The sequence below is a fragment of the Callospermophilus lateralis genome, chromosome 7 (assembly GCF_048772815.1).
Source record: "Callospermophilus lateralis isolate mCalLat2 chromosome 7, mCalLat2.hap1, whole genome shotgun sequence".
Classification (NCBI taxonomy): Eukaryota; Metazoa; Chordata; class Mammalia; order Rodentia; family Sciuridae; genus Callospermophilus; species Callospermophilus lateralis.
This window is the reverse complement of record NC_135311.1, coordinates 2,210,123-2,229,890: the sequence shown is the minus strand read 5'-3', so window position 1 is coordinate 2,229,890 and position 19,768 is coordinate 2,210,123. Positions and strand designations below refer to the sequence as shown.

The 19,768-nt window shown below is 39.3% G+C and overlaps 1 protein-coding gene across 2 annotated transcripts; it reads left to right on the top strand.

Moving 5' to 3' along the window:
• Positions 1–2,264: 2,264 nt before the first annotated feature.
• On the top strand, positions 2,265–18,336 carry Anp32e (acidic nuclear phosphoprotein 32 family member E). Of its 2 annotated transcripts, none has more exons than XM_076861906.1 (7): positions 2,265–2,662; positions 5,602–5,751; positions 6,621–6,743; positions 8,625–8,790; positions 10,374–10,546; positions 15,109–15,163; positions 16,025–18,336. In XM_076861906.1, exons 1-7 carry the CDS (start codon positions 2,609–2,611, stop codon positions 16,093–16,095), a joined length of 792 nt encoding a protein of 263 aa, XP_076718021.1. In that variant the 5' UTR covers positions 2,265–2,608; the 3' UTR covers positions 16,096–18,336. The 2 variants fall into 2 exon arrangements, with proteins under 2 accessions (XP_076718021.1, XP_076718022.1); XM_076861907.2 differs by lacking the exon at positions 2,265–2,662 and adding an exon at positions 3,255–3,337.
• Positions 18,337–19,768: the final 1,432 nt, after the last annotated feature.

Sequence of the window (19,768 nt, the reverse complement as noted above, 5' to 3'; positions counted from 1 at the left end):
GGGGCATGTAACCACTGAGTCACATCTGCAGTCCTTTACATTTTTTTTTTTGTTTTTGAGACAGAGTCTCACTAAATTGCTGAGGCTGGCCTTGAACTTGCAATCCTCCTGCCTTGGCCTCCCAAGTAGCCAGGATTACAGGCATGATTTAAGATCCCCCCTGCCACAATACCTTTATTCTATTTATTTATTTTTAAGTGGTGCTGAGGATCAAATCCAGGGCCTCATGTGTGCTAGGCAAGTGCTCTACCACTGAGCTATAGCCTCAGCCTCCAACTGTGTCTTTTGAACTATTCTATTTTCTTCCCTTGCTTTTAACTCTTCCTTGAACTGTCGCTCAGTACATTTTGGCTCAGTTTTCATGTCATCTTGGCTTCCTTTAGCATTGGTTGCATTAAAATAAACAAAACTAGCCAGGCGGTGGTTCATACCTGTAAAGCCAGGGGCTTGGGAGGCTGAGGCAGAAGGATCTTGAGCTCAAAGCTAGCCCCAGCAATTTAGTGAAGTCCTAAGCAACTCAGCAAGACCCTTTTTTTTTTTTTTTTTAATTTACTTTTATATTTTATTTTTAGGTGGACACAATATCTTTATTTTTTATTTTTATGTGGTGCTGAGGATCGAACCCAGTGCCTCATGCATTCTAGGTGAGCGCTCTACCACTGAGCCCCAGCCCCAGCCCAAGACCTGTCTTTAAAAAAGGGCTGAGCATATGCCTCAGTGGTTAAGTCCCTGGGTTCAATCCCTGGTATAAATAAATAATTAAATATTAAAAACAAACGAATTCTTATACTGCCCCAGAGGTGCCATTTTATTATTTAATTATTAATTCTAAGCCTATTTGTTTGAGTCTATGGGGACAAGAGTAAGGGTGGAGTGGTGAGGAGTCTGTGTTGGAAAGTAAAAGATCTCTAACCCCAGAAATTGGAAAGTGCAAACAATTCTGGGAGTCGTGGGACTAATTTCACCCACTTTCCCCCAATTATCTGGAATTTCTTTGGGTATTTATCCTGAAAATGGTGTAAGGAAATGCAGACAAAATTTAAGCCAGAACTAAGAAAAGTTAGACCCTAAAGACAAAAATTTTAAAAAATCATTCTCATTGTCGGGGCACGGTGGTGCATGCTTGTAATCCCAGAGGCTCTGGAGGCTGAGGCAGGAGGATTGCAAGTTCAAAGCCAGCCTCAGCAAGGGTGAGGCACTAAGCAACTCAGTGGGACCCTGTCTCTAAATAAAATACAAAGCAGGGCTGGGATGTGGCTCAGTGGTCGAGTGCCCCTGAGTTCAATCCCTGGGACCACAGCCCCCCCCCCCCCAAAAAAAAAAAAGATCATTCTTAGCCTACTGTTAATATCTCAAATAGGTAGACTTATAAAACCCACTTTATCTACAGATTTCCGTGGAAACTGGTGTACCAAAGGGAAATTAGAAAGGAGAGAAATTGTTGTGCTGATTCTACGCAAATTAATGTCTGATTTTCATTAGGTTAGCGCTGTTTTTCCTCCAAGGTCTAAGCGTTTATTACCAGCAACAAGCACCTCAGTAACAACTCATCCAGGATAGTTTTATTTAAAGGATCCTAACTTAGAGGCTTCACTCAACTTCTCTCAATATTGAAAGTCTTTCATGGTGGAAGTTAAAATATCTTTATCCTAGCTCTGGTTCTACACTACCGAAGTCCCAACTCCTTGGACTCCATTTGCTATTCTTTTCTTTCTCCCCCACATCTATCCCCTCTTAGGGAGAAGCCTGTCCCCAGCAGGGCAGTGCCACGGGGACCCGCTTCTAACGTGATGTGCGAGTTGCCCTACACCTTGGCCGCAGCAGAGGCTGCGCTTCAAAACCGCCGAGAATCGGTGCGTGCCGCCCCTGGGTCGTCAGTTTCGAAACTGGGGCATGCCTTCTCCCTCCCTTTAATACTGAAACCAGCGGAAGAACACAAAAACAAAAACAATAACAAAACCGACCCTAAAAGCGCAAAACAAATCCGACAGACATCAAAACCGCACAAATGCCTAGGGAAAGCGCGCCAACCACACAAAGAAAAGGAGGGGGGCTGCTGGGATTCAAAATCGTTTCGCTGAGACGTACACCCCCCTGGACCTATCGGAGTTAACTGCGCGCTTGGTCGTAGCCAATAGACGCAGAGCTTCTGGTCCAGGTCCTCCCTGAAGACTGATGGACATTTAGCTAGCCCAATGCAATAGGGTGACGCTAAAGAACCAACCAATACGTTCGGAAGGTGGGTGGAGTGTAGGCCAGGGGGTTGGCGGTGCCGTGTCATGGAGGCTCAGTCTCTGAGCAGCCATTGAAGGGGAAGGAACTGCTGGTGTGTGTGTGTGCGCGCGTGTGTGTGTGAGCGTGCGTGTGTGTGCGCGCGCGGGTGTGTGGACAAGGAGGTGGGGGCAGCCGAGTTAGAGTCCCAACTCCTTGGACTCCATTTGCTATTCTTTTCTTTCTCCCCCACATCTATCTGGTGGTAGTGGGCGTTTAAATTTGCGTTTCTTTTCATTCATTTCCAAATCTTTTTAAAATTTCAGGGTTGGGGGGTAGTGGGAAGAGCAGGAAAGGGGAAAGGAGGAGAGTAGGAGCAGAAGAGCAGGAGGAGGACATGGAGATGAAGAAGAGGATTAACATGGAGTTAAGGAACCGAGCCCCGGAGGAGGTGAGATGACTCAGCCCCCACCCCTTCCCCGCTGCCCCCGTATCCTGGGGGTTGGATTTCTGGGTGCTGAGGGTGTGTGGGGAGAGCTAACAGATCAGTCTCCACCGGGGGTCCAGGTTGGTGGAAATGTTTAATTTTGTTTAAAATCATTAGGATTTTCTACTTAAAATGGCGAAGGGCTTAAGTTTCTAGGGGCGTATGTGTGCGCGCGGGGGCTCAGCCCCTTTCTGCGCTCCTGGCGTCGGGCGTCCCGGCCTTGCGGGGGCGGGAAGAGCGCGCGGGGCCCTCGGCTGCTGCGCGGGGCGCGTTCCTCCCGGGGCCGGCGGCGCGCGCGACCCCCCGGTCCGCTCGGCCCCTGCGCCGCCGTGGCCGCCTGCGAACTTGGTCCAACTTTTCTGCAGTACTGCCAACTAGGGCTTTTGGGGGGTGGGCGCCCCGGCCTCTAGGCCTCGGGGCGTCGGGCGTCGCGCCCGCCCCGGCGGAGGTCGCTGGCGGAGTCCGCTCCCCCGCTCCCCCGCTCCGGGGCGCCCACTCCCTCGGGAAGCGGCCCGCGCCGACCGCCGCCGGCGGAATCTGGGTCAGCGGCGCCTTCGGACCGCGGGTGGGTACGGGGAGCTGTCGCGATGACCGGCGGTGGGGAGGGACGCGAGCGTGACCCGCTTCTGCCGCCGCCGTGTAAGTGTTCGGCTGGTCCGAACTTGATTCCCGCCGACGGCTTGGACCTTGGCGGAGGGTCTGCGTACCCTGCGCCCTGGAGGCTCGACGAGGCTAGCGCGGCGCCCTCGCCGCGGTCGCCCGAGTTAAAGAGCCGGCGTGGGGAGGGGCCACGCGAGGCGGGGTCGCGGCCAACTTTCCCGGGACCGGGCGGGGGCGTCGCGGGGCCCCGCGCGGCCCTCCACCGGGGGAGCGACCCTTGTCTTCCTGGGGGAGTCCCCGCCCGGCGTGGGGTTCCTGTCGGTCCCGCGCATTTCTCTGGTCGCAGCGGACGGCGGCAGCAGCCGGCTAGTTTGCGGTCCCTGAAATGACCCTTGGTACGGATGGCAGTCCCAGGCTCTGCGGGACCTGGGGCCGCCGCCCGCACACGCCGGCCGAGAATTGCCCCGGTCCCGCCTGCCTTCCGCGTGGGACGGTGCAGTGGGACCCGGGGTCTTGTCCCTGCCCCGCTTCTTCCCGGGTCAGTGCCCCTGAAGCCGGCCGCGGGCGGTAGGAGGAAACAGTCATAGCATCAGGGTCAGCCCTGAACTTTTCTAGAACTTATTCTTAGGGGCTTCAGAGAAGAAACAGGACAGACACAACCACACCTAAAAAGCGGTCTCGGAAGCACCTGTTTAGAATGCCTTCATTATTATTTTATGTCTTGGGATAGAAAAAGGGACTTGTCCTCTCTCCTCTTCTTTTACTTAGTGAGCCGAGTAATTTCCTTCCAGTTCTGGGGTTGCAGTTACCTTTCTGCAGGCTCCCTTCCTGTGCCGGGTGTTGTAACGGTCCCTCTGTTTGTGTATATTTGTGTAGACCGTTTACAAAGCACTTTTAACGTTTATTTACTTTTCTCCTTCCGACACACTTGTAAGGTGGATTGTATTATTCTAGAATCCAGACTAACAGATGGAGTCGTAGGGCAGTTTAGTGATTTCTTTACGTGGAAGAACTGGCTTTCTGACACCCAATGTAGTAGTCCTCCCCACTCAGTTAAAACTGGAAGCCGTAGCTCTACCGCACACCAACTGTGTGACCCAAGGCAAATCATTCTCCTTTATTGGTCCTGGGTTTCCTCATCTTCAAATAGGAGATCATGGTGCCATCTCTGGTTTACTAAAATAATGCTGTCAAAGTCATACTCAAATAGAAAAGGTGTCATGCTTAGTTGCTGATTTTTAGCCCTTTAATATAGTTTTGCATTGGGAGTAAGAGAAGCAGGGTCTCCTCGTTCCCCCTAAGGTTAAACCCATTTACACACTCATCAGTGACTTTTGTTACTGCAATTCTGACCTAATAGGGAATCCAGCCCCCCACTCCCAAGAATGGGAAAATGTTCACAAAAATGTACCACAGTGACAGAAATAACATTTTTTCAAGGGTGTATCATTCTGGATGATATTGTTTGTTCTCAAATAACACTGGAAAGATGGGCTGACCCAGAAGGAGCTTTCTGACGTTTCTTCTTGAGGGGTAACAAGGTTTTTTAAGTTCCTGTGGCATTTATCAACCAAAGATGAAGAGGTTTAAAAGTGATAAAATGTTTTCCTCCATTCCCTACTTTTTAGGTAGGTTGTTCACGTGAATCTTTTTCCAGTAGTCTAAGTGTTCCCTTCCTGCATAAGTATATGTCCAGATGGTGAGGATCCTCATTAGGATCGGAAACATTTCCCTTGGAACTTTTTTCAAAGTTTTGTTTTTTTAGTACCAGGGATTGAACCTAGGGGCACTTAACCACTGAGCCACATGCCCACCTTGTTTTGTATGTTTTATTTTGATACAGGATCTCACTGAATTGCTGAGGCTGGCTTTGAACTTATGGTCCTCCTGCCTCAGTCTCCTGAGCTGGTGGGATTACAGATGCACCATGGTGCCTGCATGAAGTTTTGTTTTCTATACCTTAGTGACTCAGTGGTTTGAATTAGGCATTGAACTTGTTACTCTTAATTTAATTTGGAAGATAGCTAGTAGTGATAACTAGGTTTTATATTAGCTGGCAGGGGGTGGAAAGGATCTGTGTAAGGCAATTTTTTGTTTTTTTTTTTTTAAGTGTGGTCATGCTGTGTTACCCTGGCCTGGAACTCCTGGTCTTAAGTGATCCTCCTACTTACCTGGGATTATAGGCAACAGCTACCATGCCCTGTTTAGGATTTGTTGTTTTAATATTCACATTTCCACAGTGTCAAACCAGGTCTGTTGCTAAACAGATTGCAAACTAATAATTAATGTATTCCCTCTCACAGGTGACAGAGTTAGTTCTTGATAATTGCCTGTGTGTCAATGGGGAAATTGAAGGCCTGAATGATACTTTTAAAGAACTAGAGTTTCTGAGTATGGCTAATGTGGAATTAAGTTCACTGGCCCAACTTCCCAGCTTAAACAAACTTCGAAAGGTAAGTCAAGATTAATGTACAAGCAGAATGATTTCAGTGCCAAGGGTTATTATGTCTAGTCCTTTGCCAAATGAAATGACTATTCTGCCTGTTAGTGAGAAAATTTTGTTTCTAGAGATAGGAAAAATGGTTTGTTGAATCAGCTCTAAAGCTGCTTTTAGAAATTTGAATTTGTTGGTGGGATTACTTTATGACACAAATTTGGATTTTTCTTTTCTTTTTTTTCTTTTAAAATTTTGTTTGGTTGCAAATGGATTCAATTCCTTTATTCAGTTTAATTTATGTGGTGCTGAGGATCAAACCCAGTGCCTCATACATGCCAGGCAAGCACTCTACCACTGAGCCACAAGCCCAGTTCCTTCTTTTTTTTTTTTTTTTGTACTGGGGATTGAACCCAGGTTCGCTTAACCACTGAGCCACATCTTTCTTATATTTTATCTAGAGATGGGGTCTCACTGAATTGCTTAGAGCCTCCCTCAGATGCTGAGGGTGGCTTTGAACTCCTAATCCCTCTGCTTCAGTCACCCCAGCCACTGGGATTATAGGTGTTCACCACCATGCTTGGCATGAATTTGAATTTAACATCTACCAAATATTTTTCTTTGAATCATGAAATCTAAATGAAATACAACCTAAACCAAAGCTGAGTTAGGAGCTCATCATATAGCGTTCTCATATGTCATTTAACAGGCACAAATGGGAATTTGAAAATTAATGATGATAAATGCACCCCCCCCACCCCCCGCTTTGGTATACTTTTTCTTTTTTTTTGCTGGTGATAGAACTTACTTAAATTGGTATGCTTTTAAAATCTTAGGTCCATCCTAAGCCTTCATCTTTCCTTGTTTCTCCCCATGTTGAATATATAGTTGGAACTTAGTGACAATATAATTTCTGGAGGCTTGGAAGTCCTGGCAGAAAAATGTCCAAATCTTACCTACCTCAATCTGAGTGGAAACAAAATCAAAGATCTCAGTACGGTAGAAGCTCTGGTAAGTGGAAAGGTTTTATCACTGGACTTTTTTTTGTTGTTGTTGCTGTTAAATTTTCTCAGATTAGTTTGTGTTTTACCTTAGTTATTTCTGTTTAATGCAAAACTTCTGAATTTGTTCTCTCTCTCACTCCCCACCTTCCCCCCATATTGGGGATTTAACCCAGGGGCACATCTCTACTGAGCCATATCCCCAACCCTTTTTATTTATTTATTTAAAATTTAAAAAATAATAATTTTTTTGATACTTTTGAACCTAGGCGCACTTAACCACTGAGCCACCTCCATAGTTCTTTTGAGCCAGGGTCTTGTTAAGTTGCTGAGATTGGCCTTGAAGAAGTTGCCATCCTTCTCTCTCAGTCTCCAAGTTCCCAGATGAAATTTTTTTTTTTTTGGTACAGGGATTGAACCCAGGGGTGCTTACCACTGATGCCATTGCTTGCCCTATTTTTATTTTTTATTTTATTTAGAGATAGGGTCTTGCTGAGTTGCTTATGCCTCACTGAGTTGCTGAGGCTGGCTTTGAACTTGAGATCATCCTGCCTTAGCCTCCCAAGCTGTTGGGATTCTAGGTATGTGTCACTGCTCCCAGCCCCAGATGAATTTTTTAATTTGTTCTTTTTAGACATACAAGGTAGTACCCAAAAGAATTTTTAAGTCAGTGAAAAGTTGTATTTATTATTTCATCATCAGCTTCAAGATTTGACTATCTGGTTTTAAAATTTTCGTTATTTTAAGTTCTATTGCTTTTCATTCCTTCTTCTTTTTTTTTTTTTTTTGAATTTTAATATTTATTTATTTTTTTTTAGTATTTGGCGGACACAACATTTTTGTCTGTATGTGGTGCTGAGGATCGAACCCGGGCCGCACGCATGCCAGGCGAGCGCGCTACCGCTTGAGCCACATCCCCAGCCCATTTTCATTCCTTCTTGATAATTTTTTGAGTTACTTTAAGTGTCCCCTAGTTTTCTGGTATGTGGGAAGGAAAAGACTATTTAGTAAAACTCTGAAAATTGTTGCTCTGATGTTTTAAAAAGACTGGGAGGTCATTGAAAATGTTGAAAATATAGCTGTATTTTTTTTTCTTTTCTTTTTTTTTTTTTTTTTTTTATGGGTACTGGGGATTGAACCCAGGGGTGCTTTACCACTAAGCATATCCCCAGCCCTTTATTTTAAAAATATTTTTATTTTGAGACAGATTCTCACTAAGTTGCTTAGGCCTTTGCTCAGCTGCTGAGACTGGCCTTGATCCTACCATTGATCCTCATGTTTTAGTCTCCCAAGTCTTTGGGATTACAGGTGTGTACCACTGTGCCTACTTTGTGTGATTTTTTTTTTTTTTTTTTTTAATTTTTGTTACTGGGAATTGAACCCAGTGTCATTTAACCACTGAGTTATACTCCAACCCTTTTTAAAGGTATTTTTATTTTATTTTTTTATTTTGAGACAAGGTCTTACTAAGTTGCTGAGGGTTTTATTAAGTTGTGAGGCTGGCCTCAAACTTGTGATCCTCTTGCCTCAGCGTCATTGGTCCTTGGGATTACAGTGTACACCATCATGCCTGGCCTATGTGGTTTTAAATTGATTATTGTTGTTGCCTATGCACAGGTTTGGTCATCAAAAAATGTGTTGAGTGTCCACTAGAAATAAGGCACTCAGTTAAGATCCTGGAGGTAACAATAATAGATCAAACAAAGTTTTGGAATTTATATGCCAGGGGCTAATTAAGAGAATTGGCTGTGTTTTATAAAATAACTCTTTGTTATAAAATTCTAACAATCCAAAAGTCATTCTCAATTTCAAATATATGTTTTCTGGATTGTGAATTAAGAAGAAATAATATGGTATATTAAATCTTGACTGAACATCTTTACTTTTCTAGCAAAATCTTAAAAATTTGAAAAGTCTTGACTTGTTTAACTGTGAGATCACAAATCTGGAAGATTACAGAGAAAGTATTTTTGAATTGCTGCAACAAATCACATACTTAGATGGATTTGATCAGGAGGATAATGAAGCACCTGATTCCGAAGAGGAGGATGATGAGGGTAATCACTCTAAATACTCCTAAATGTGTCATAATTATAGTCTCCACTCTAGCCATGCAAATTAAGATTGGACCTGGAGGTATAGGTGGAGGGGAAAAAACCCACATAAGCTATTGGTAAGACAAGAAAATTTTAAATCCCACAGCTCTAGCCTATATTTCTTCTTTCAGATTTCTAATAGCTTCAGGGAATTTAATGATTTCTGTAATAGGAAGCTCTGTGACATTTTACATCTATATAAACTTGTGTAACTACTACCCAGTAATAGTGAAAACTTCTTAAATAGTATTTTTTTTTAAAGGATCCATTTATAATAGCATTATTTATAATAGCCCCAAAGTAGAGACAACTTGGGTATCTGTCAACTGATAAATAGGTTAAAAACATGTGATATATTCATACAGTATAATATGATTTCACCATGGAAGTGAATGAAGTACTGATACATGTAAAAGTGAATCTTGAAGACAGTCTGCTAAGTGAAAGACATCAGACAGAAAAGGCCGTGTTGTTTGGTTTCATATATACCAAAGGCCCAGAATAGGCACATCCAATAGAAATAGAAAGTAGATTATTGGGGTGAGATTTAGGGGATGGAAACTGATAATAGGTATGGTTCTTCTTTTTGAAGTGGTGAAAAATATCCTAGAAATAGATTGTGAATATGCATTTTTAGATGAATATAAGACTAAAATATGAGGTGACAGAATAGCTGTTGTTAGTAAGAGGATGATATTTATTTTTGGGTCATAGTTTTCATTATTAAAATAATTTCTTTTTTATACTGGGGATCAAACCCAGGGGTACTTTACTACCTTTTTAATTTTTATTTTGAGTCAGGGTCTCACTAAGCTGCTTCAGGGTCTTGCTAAGTTGCTAAGGCTGGCTTTGAATTTGGAATCCTCCTGCCTCAGCCTTGGGCGTAGCTGGGATTATGGGCATGTGCCACTGGCCCAGCAAAGTAAATTTGTTTTGGATAAATAATGTTATAAAATGTTGGAATGAATTATGAACACGCAGGTTTTGAAATGTCCATCAAGTAAAACCAACTTCAATGCATGTAATATCTGAAAATCTACACATTGAATAAATACCAGTATATAGAAACCATTCTCAAGCAATAAATATTAAATGTTTTAAAATGGTACTCTTAAATACAAAAAAGGGCTGGGGATGTGGCTCAGTGGTTGAGTGCCTCTGAGTTCAATCCCCCACCCCTTGCTCCCCAAAAATGGTAATCTTAAAAGAAAAAAGTCACCATGAAATACTTTTACACTGGTTGGCTTAAGAGTTTAAAGTGACTGGGAAAGGGTAAAAAGGATGAACGTTACTGGAAGGAAACATTTGTCCAGACATTTTCTCATTTTAAAAACAATACACACACATACACACACACACATAAATGTATATATATAAAATATATACATACATTTTAAAATGTTTTTTAGTTGTAGATGGACACAATACCTTTATTTATTTGTTTTTGTGTGATGCTGAGAATCAAACCCAGTGTCTCACATGTACTAGGGAAGTGCTCTACTACTAAACCAGCCCCACATATATATTTTTAAATATTTTTAAAGATGGAGATGAAGATGATGGAGATGAAGAGGAAGATGAAGCTGGTCCACCTGAAGGATATGAGGAAGAGGAGGAAGATGATGATGAGGAGGAGGATGAAGATGAAGCAGGGTCAGAATTGGGAGAGGGAGAAGAAGAAGTGGGCCTTTCTTACTTGATGAAAGAAGAAATTCAGGTGAATAAATACTTTGTATTAGCCTTAAAAATTAATTACTTAGGCATAGCACTAAGTACTATAAAAAGTGAGTTGGAGAAATCTGAGAGTTGTTTCCTAACTTGTGAATGTGTATGTATCTGTCTGCGTTTTTTCCTCATTGTGGCCTATCCCAGACTACATCTAGATAAGCATAAACAGCGATTGATTATAAATCCCAGATATCTTTCAAATCCACTCTGCTTTTGGTATGGTATGGTAGAAACATTTTATAGGTGTTTCTAGCCTTAGTTTCTTAGTTTCATACCAACCTCATAGGATTGTTTTAAGGATTTGACAAGATAATGTAGGTATCTAGTCCCTGGCACATTGTAGGTACATTGTAGAATGTACCTACAATTATTTCTTCCCTCCAATTATTTCTTGCTTGATACTCTGAATATAGCATCACTACTTAGTAATATCCCCTGCAGTGCTGCCTGGGTCGTCTCATTGCAAATGTGATCCTATCACTAGCCTTCTGGAAACTCTTAATGTCTTTCCTATTGCCACCAAAAGATACAAACCCTGCATTGTCTGTTTGGCTCCTGTTTCCTTCCCTAATTTCATCTCCCTCAGTACCACGTTAAATTATCACACCAAACTATCCCTTGCCTTTATGTATGTGTATTAATTGTTTACTCTATCTGAAATGACTTCCTACCCAGGTCCCGGATGGACTTCATTTTTGTTTGTGCTAATTAAAGTGAAGCATGTAAAAAGCACTAATTTTATGAATAGCTCCGTGAAATTTCACATGTATATTTGCTTGTGTAATAGCCACCCCAGTCATGCCTTGTAAACTTTTATCCTTAAACTCAACTCTGGTGCTAACCTTAATTTTGAAGTTTTCTATATTTTTTCTTAGAAAATCATTCCTTCCTTTGTTATCGTTAAACCTTGATTAGGCTTCTATTGTCTGTAGATAGTTTTTTTAAAAAACGTATTTGGCTACTTTCTGTGCAGCTGTGAGCTCTTAAAGGGTGGGGAATACCTTTCATCTTTGTACCTCAGCATTTATTACCTCCAGTGGCACAAAGAATGAATGATCTTGGCTCCTGGGAGTTTAGTGAAGTTCCTTTTTCCTAATGTTAAATTGAGGTTTCTTTTATAACTTTAAATAATTTTTCATTATTTTAGGGGATGTAGCTCAGTGTTAAAGTGCCTGCCTAGCATTCATGAGGCCCTGGGTTTGATCCCCACAGTGGTGGTGTGGGGAGGAAGAATTCTTATTTAGACTAAATATTATTTGTTCTTCTAATTACTTTTACATCAAGCAGGTCGATAATATCTGGTCAGTGATTATTTTTTTCTGATACCATTTTAAATATGAAACTACTGTGAAAAATAAAGATGTACATTTGGTTTGGGCCCTAGTGAGTTAGGAACTATATAATAATGAAGAATAGAACCTTAAATATTTTAAACCTTCACAGAATATTTTGAATATTTATTTTCAGTCTGCTTGGTTTACACCAACATACAGCTTAAATGTTTTTCCCATAAATTTTTATTTATTTAATAATTTATTTAATAAAATAAGTGTCTTGTTCATTAACATTTGACCTTTTATTTTTTGTGCCAATAATTCCTCCTTAATTCTAAGAAGTATTAAGTCATTTAAAAATTACTTTCAACTAACTGCAAATGTTAGCTTTATCATTCCATTGAGTATTGTGAAATACTAACCCCAAATAACATGGCCACATAAAGAATAAAAAATTCTGTGATAATACATATAACCTTAAGTCACTGTAGGAGTAGCAGGGACCAGAAGGAGTTTTTGTTCCTGAGATAATCTGAATGTTGAAAAAGAAGTCTTGTTTTTATTTTATTTTTATTGTTTTTATTTATTTTTATTTGCTATTGGGGATTAAGTCCAGAAGCACTTTACCACTGAGCCATATCCCCAGCCCTTTTTATTTTTTATTTTGATACAGGGTCTCATTAAATTGCTAAGGTTGGCCTTGAACTTGTAATCCTCCTGCCTCAATCATAGGAGTCACTGGAGTTACAGGCATGTGCAACCAGGCCTGGTCTGAAGTCTTGTTTTTAGAAGCTAAGTGCCAGGGAATGCTTTAGAGACAATTGAGATTTAAAAAAGAAATTAGAAGGAAAGAGAGTGCATATTCAATTAACTTTTTAAAAAAATTTTTATTTTATTTATTTTTATGTGGTCCTGAGGATCGAACCCAGTGCCTCACATTGTGCAAGGCAAGTGCTCTACCACTAAGCCACAATCTCAGCCCATTCAATTAACTTTTTATTTGATTTTTTAAAAAATTTCTTCCTATTTCACTGTTCTTCAGAGGCAGGGAAATAATATGTGTAAAGAAGGACTTTATGTGTGTGTAATATAAATCATTAAAAATGGAGATGAGGATGCTTGGGTGTGGTGGCGCATACTTATAACCAGTGGCTCAGTAGGCTGAGGCAGGAGGATCTCGAATTCAAAGCCAGCCTTATCAACTGTGAGGTACTAAGCAACTCAATGAGAACCTGTCTCTAAGTAAAACACAAAATAGGGCTGGGGATGTGGTTCAGTGCTCAAGTTCCCGTGAGTTCAATCCCTGGTACAAAAAAAAAAAAAAAATTAAATTTTAAAAAAGTGGAGATGAGGGCTGGGGTTGTGGCTCATTGGTAGAGAGCTTGCTTAGCGTGTGTGAGGCACTCAGCATCACATATAAATAAAAGAAAAAGTCTATTGACAACTTAAAAATTTATTTTAAAAAACGGAGGTGAGGGGCTGGGGATGTGGCTCAAGTGGTAGCATGCTTGCCTGGCATGCGTGCGGCCCGGGTTCGATCCTCAGCACCACATACAAACAAAGATGTTGTGTCTGCTGAAAACTAAAAAATAAATATTAAATAAATTCTCTCTCTCTCTTAAAAAAAAAACAAAACAAAACACGAAGGTGAGGTAAGACCCTCAATAATAGTTACATCATATCTCAAAAAATAAAAAAGGACTGGGGATGTAGCTCAGTGATAAAGAACCCCCTACGTTTAATCCCATACCCGCCCCCCACCCCTCCACCCCACCCAAAAAAAAGAAGTTGAGAGCTTCGGGAGGACTGGGAATCATGGTGTCCTTGGATTACTCATCCACAAATGAGGAAACATTCCCCACTGAGGAGAAGACTATAGTCTCTACTGAACAAATTTCTGGCAAAGTGAGTTTTTTTGGGTCAGGTCGGAGGGGTTGGGTACTGGGGATTTAACCCAGGGGCAGTCAAGCCCTGAACCACATTTTATTTTTTATTTATTTTTTAAGTTTTTAAAAAATATGTATATTTTTTAGTTGTAGGTAGACACATACCTTTATTTTATTTTTATGTGGTGCTAAGGATTGAACCCAGTGCCTCATACATGTATGCTAGGTGAGTGCTCTACCACTGAGCCACAACCCCAGCCCCTTTATTTTTTATTTTGAGACAGGTTCTCACTAAGTTGCTTAGGGCCTTGCTAAATTGCTGAGGCTGGCCTCAACCTTGTAGTCTCCCTGCCTCCACCACCCAAGTCACTAGGATTATAGGTGTGCGCCATCACGGTGACCTCAAAAGCTGAGTTTTTATTGATAGTATCTAAAAGATGATTTTTAAAAAGGTCTAGAACATGAATCAATTAATCCAGTCACATTTGTTTAAAACAAAATTCAGAAAAAGAGCTCTTTTAGACTTGGACTTTCCTAAATCATCAAGGAATAAGTGTGATTAGTAGTTTATATTTTTTTGAAAATTATAACTATATATCCTTTTTTATTATTCCTTACAAAGAAAGAAAAAAGAAAGCTCAACCTGGTGCTGGGCACTATGGCACATGCCTGTAATTCCAGCTTCTAGGGAGGTCAAGGCAGGAGGATCACAAGTTTGAGGCCCTAAGCAACTCAGTGAGACCCTATCTCAAAACAAAAAATATAAAGGGCTGGGGGTGTATGTAGCTCAGTGGTAAAGCACCCCTGGGTTCAATCCCCAGTACCAAAAAAAAAAAAAAAAAAGCTCAACCTGTGCTTTGCTTTTATTGATTGGAAAATTGAGGTCCAGAAAGAGAATGTGGTTTGACTCAACATATATAACTATATTGGGGCTAGGATTCAGATCATTCTTAACTTGATCTGTAAAATAAAAGGTCTCATTTTAAAAATAGTCAAAAGTTGTGCTCTCCTACCTGTGCTAGTAGGTAGATGTGGCTATTTAAATTAATTAAAATTAACTAAAACTAAAAATTCAATTCCTCATTTGCACTGGTTACATTTCAGGTGCTGGGTAGTCATGTGTGGCTGGTGGTTATTGTATTGCACAACACAGATATGGTATATTTCCATTGTTGCAGAAAGTTCCTTTGAACAGTGGTGGTCTAAAGCATAACTTATTTTTATAAAGAACTAGATACTTAGTTGGATTTTAAAAAAAGATAAATAAGGAAGAAGTTGTGGTTATCAAAACACAGGGTAACTAAAGTTTCTTTGCCTTTGTTGGGATATACTCAATAGTGGAAAATATGTTATGGTTTATTTATACTCAAACTGAATATTTGAATTTCAAGGATGAAGAAGATGATGATGATTATGTAGAAGAAGGGGAAGAAGAGGAGGAAGAGGGTGAGTTACATTAACCAGAAACAAATTCTAGAATTAAAAATATTTTTTCATGAGTCTATAATACAAATTGTCACTGATCCTTTTGATTTTGCTGTTTATAATAGAGTGCCTTGAAGTTACAAAAGTTTTTTAAAGAGTAAATTTCTCAAGGCATTCCTTAATTCCATTAAAGGAACAGCTCATAACATGTATTTTAAAATCAAAAACGAAGAGATAGGGGAGCTACCCTGAACTCAATTTATTACCTTTTTAAGATCTCTCATTTTGAAGAGGGAAGCCTTACCTGAAAGAGAGGAGAGGAACAGTTGAACTCAATATAATATTCTTTAAGATTTGATATCCAGGGTGGGGGGACTCGACTTGCTCTTCAGTATTCTTTACCTATAGGTCTTTTTAAAAATTTACTAACAGGGGCTGGGGATGTGGCTCAAGTGGTAGCGCGCTCTCCTGGCATGCGTGCGGCCCGGGTTCGATCCTCAGCACCACATACAAACAGAGATGTTGTGTCTGCCAAGAACTGAAAAATAAATATTAAAAAATTCTGTCTCAAAAAAAAAAAATTTACCAACAGTTTCTTCAATATGAAGCCTGGTTTCTTCATCTGTACTTCATGACTTGGCCACAAGGGTGCATAGCAAGCTATCATTATTTATGCATTTCTTAGTCTGTTAAGTCTGTTTATACACTGAAATAAAAAGAAATTTCAGACTGGAAACTTAATATATATATATATATATATATATATTAAATATATATATATATTTGTCAACTTTTCACTAAGAGTCAAAACTTTTTAACTTAACAAATACTCATTTGTTGAAATTAAAGTTTTTTACACTTTTCCTTCCATTCTTCTTTTAGAAGAAGAAGGTCTCCGGGGGGAGAAGAGGAAACGAGATGCTGAAGATGACGGAGAGGAAGAAGATGACTAGATCATTCTAAGACCAGATTCCCCAGCATTCCTGGGTGTGCAATAGAGTGATCACATCTTTGTTTTTTCATGTACGATAGCTATCCCTACAGAAGATAATGTGTAACTTTTTATAGAAAAGTGTGGTTTTACTATTTTTGCCTTATCATTCCAGTTAAGATTTACTAGTCTGTTAATGATCATATTGTATGTAGAGAAAAAATTTCATTGACACTTCCCCCTTAAGACATTCTCTAGCAATTATATTTAGAAGCTTAATTTTTCTAATTCAAATTCAAGTTCATTGTATTAGTAATTTTTAGTCCGTAATTAAAACATGATTGCTTTTACACAGGTGAAGTTTGGTGCATTTCATTCATAAGATTTTAAAGTTATTTATAAATTAACTGAAATTACAGTCATCTGTAATATGAAATGACAGTAGTCTCTTGAATTAGTTGATTATCATTATTTTTTTTTAAGAGATGATCCAGGGATCTTTATTTTGAAGACATTGACTTTTTTTTAAATAGTTAAAGATATTTGGGTGGTTTTTTTGTCACATGAATTAAGTTGGAAAGTAGAAGCAGAATAATAAAGGTTCTATTCAGCAAATTATATAGTTTGTGGATTTGGGGGAGGTTCTAGTCAGTAATATAATTCATGGATTTTATGGTGATTGATAAGATTTTATTTTTGAAGGAAAAATTGCCTATACTAAGTGAGACACGCAGGTGAGCCCTCTCTTTAGGCTGCAGATCATGACGTGCCCATGGTTGTTTATTTCGTTTTGTTGTAGGTGTGCATTTTCTCATCAATTTCTTTATGATCACCTTCCCTTCTTGTTGACTCCCCTCTCTCTATCCCAGAAGGAAGCTGGGAACTTCTGGATACCCAGAAAACCTTTAGTCTTATACCTCAACCACCTTTTCAGATCTCTCTGGGTTTTAAACAGAGTGGAAGAAACTGAGAATTTTCTGAGATACAAATATTGTTATTGATACAATTTCAGGCAGCAAGCTCTGCTTATTGTAAATCTTTCTTGACTGAAAATATGTAAGACCATATAAGTAGGAGGAAGAAAGTAAAGAAGCAGGGGAGGGGTTCTGGATTAGCATCAATGTTCATTGCCTGTTGATAATTAAGGAGATGTTTAAGTCAGTTTTTAAGTTGGCATCCCAAATTATTTGGATACCAACCCTGCGCAGTATTTATAATTTTTCTGAGTAGAACCTTTAGTTGTTCCTATAGTTTTAAAGCATTACCAGATGTAGCATTTAATTGGAATATTGTAGGCAGTTGGAAAAATATTTGGGATTAAATATTAAGACTTATTTTCAAGTGAATGTCCATTAAAATAGAAGAATATTTGGGATAAGTATGAGTGTGTGCTTACTTACATGGTTACTAAATAAAATATAATGAGTACACAGTACATCTCTGTTTTTGTCATGGAGGCTCCATGTTCAAGGTAACTGCTTTGTTCATCTTGACTATCTTAAAATATTTTCTTTGTTTTGAATATTTGTAAGGTTTTTAAGTTAGTGTCAGTAAACTAATTGAAGCTATTCTTCTACTGGGACACATTTAAATTACTGAGTTAGTACTGCTGCTGCTTGTTTTTTTTTAGTTTAAAATGTATGACTTGGTGTTTTAAAGGTTATTTGTGGAGAAACTAAAACAGTTGCACAACTGACTGAAATAAAACACTTGGAATAAATTTAGTAGGGGGATCAGAAAGTACAAAAGATTAACATTTTTTTCTCCTAATTTTTTAACAATTGATATGCCCTGCTTTGGTCTCTAAGAATTCTCATTATATACTATGTCCAGATTATAAAATACTTATTTTTAAAATGAAATCTATATATTGACTTTCTTATCAATCTTATTGTGCAATCAAAATTAGAGTTCTTTGGTTTGAAAACAACACATAGTGAACCTCCAGATAACTTTTAAGAACTTATTTAGCTTTGTGGGTGGTATTTTCATGCAAATAAGTAAGGGGGGGTTTATATTTTGTAGAAGTTTGGGGTCCTATTTTAATGCTCTTTGTATTGCAGTATGTATATAGTGTGTTAAGTTCTTTAAGAATCTCTCCGTAAACGTTGAGGTTAATACTTTTGTGCAACTGTGTTTTTGAATAAAGCCATGACAGTGTTAAAAACAAATCAAAAAGCAGTACTCATGATCATTCTTCTATTGTTTCTGACTATTCCCTGTTTTTCCTGTGACTGCTGTAACTTAAGTTTTTGAAACGGAATTGCTTCAAATAAATTGAAGATTTGTTATAATGATTAGCTTCAGTGTATGATATTCACTTTTTCAGCAATACTGTTGGCAGCTTTGAAGATCTTTTTAAAAACAAACGAAAGTTACCTCATTCAAATTTGGATGTGATATGAGGATGTGATAAATAGTTTAACCTATCATCTTTCTTATTAACTTTTTTCCAAGAAGGAGGAAAACATTCTTGATTCATTTAATTTTCCTTTTGGATTGGCAATTGAGCCTGTACTTTTATTGCCTGTAGTGGAAGTAACTATTACTATTATTACAGTTAAATTGATTGTAAAATACTGTATGCTGCCAGGTGTGGTGGCAGCGTACAGTATTTTACAATAATCCCAGCTCTTGGGAAGCTGAGACAGGATGATAGAGTTCAAAACCAGCCTCAGCAACAAAGGGAAGGCATTAAGCAACTTCATGAGACCTTGTCTCTAAATAAAACACAAAATAGGGATGGGAAGTGGCTCAGTGGTTAAGTGCCCCTTAGTTCAATCTCAACAACTGTACATTAATAATTTTTCTAGGACTGGGGATATAGCTCAATTGGTAGAGTGCTTGCCTTGCATGCACAAAGCCCTGGATTCAATCCCCAACACTGTGCGTGCATGCGCGCGCAAACTCTCTCTCACACACACACAGTTTTCTAATATGAGCCCATCATTTCCATCTGTACTCTGTAATGTGTATCTTCAAAATCTTTTGATAATATAAATAGATGTAATTCTTACATGTTTAATTTTGAAACAGTAGGTATTTCTCTGTACTCTGGGTTTCCCCCTGATAAGTGATTTTTTAAAAAGTTTCACTTGTGGAGAAGTCTGGGAGGTATGTTTTTTATAGTTAAGGCACAAGTATAATGTAGAATTCTGCTTCCTGAGGGATGAAAATACTGAAGAATTGCTCCAGGTATTTACTATGACTTTTGTTTGTCTTCAAAAAATTCAAAGCCTTTACCCTCTTGGTTAAAAAAAATGGTAGAATCCCCACAGTTTTTGGTGAGGTTGATAGGTAATGAGGCAATTCAGTGAGAGACTATGATTCAAAACACTTAAATATTGTTTATTCCTTGTTCTGTATTTTAAAGAGAGGCTTTGGAGCAGATATTTTTCCAGTTGCTGGAAATTTTTCCTGTTTATAGTACAGGGTGTAATGATACTCTGCAGCTGTAGCTAAAATAGCATTCTACTACTGGTGCCTTTTACATATACTAATTAGCCTAAGGTCTGAGAACCCTACCTTAGCTTGAGACAGTTATTTGGGTTATTAGTCTATTTGCACAGCCAGTCTTAACTGGAAGGACAACAGATTGTACCATAAGTGGAAATTACAAAATGAATTGATCTCAGGAGCATCTTTAAAAAAGACTACAAATGGCGGGGGTGGGGGGGTACTACATCTTGATAAAA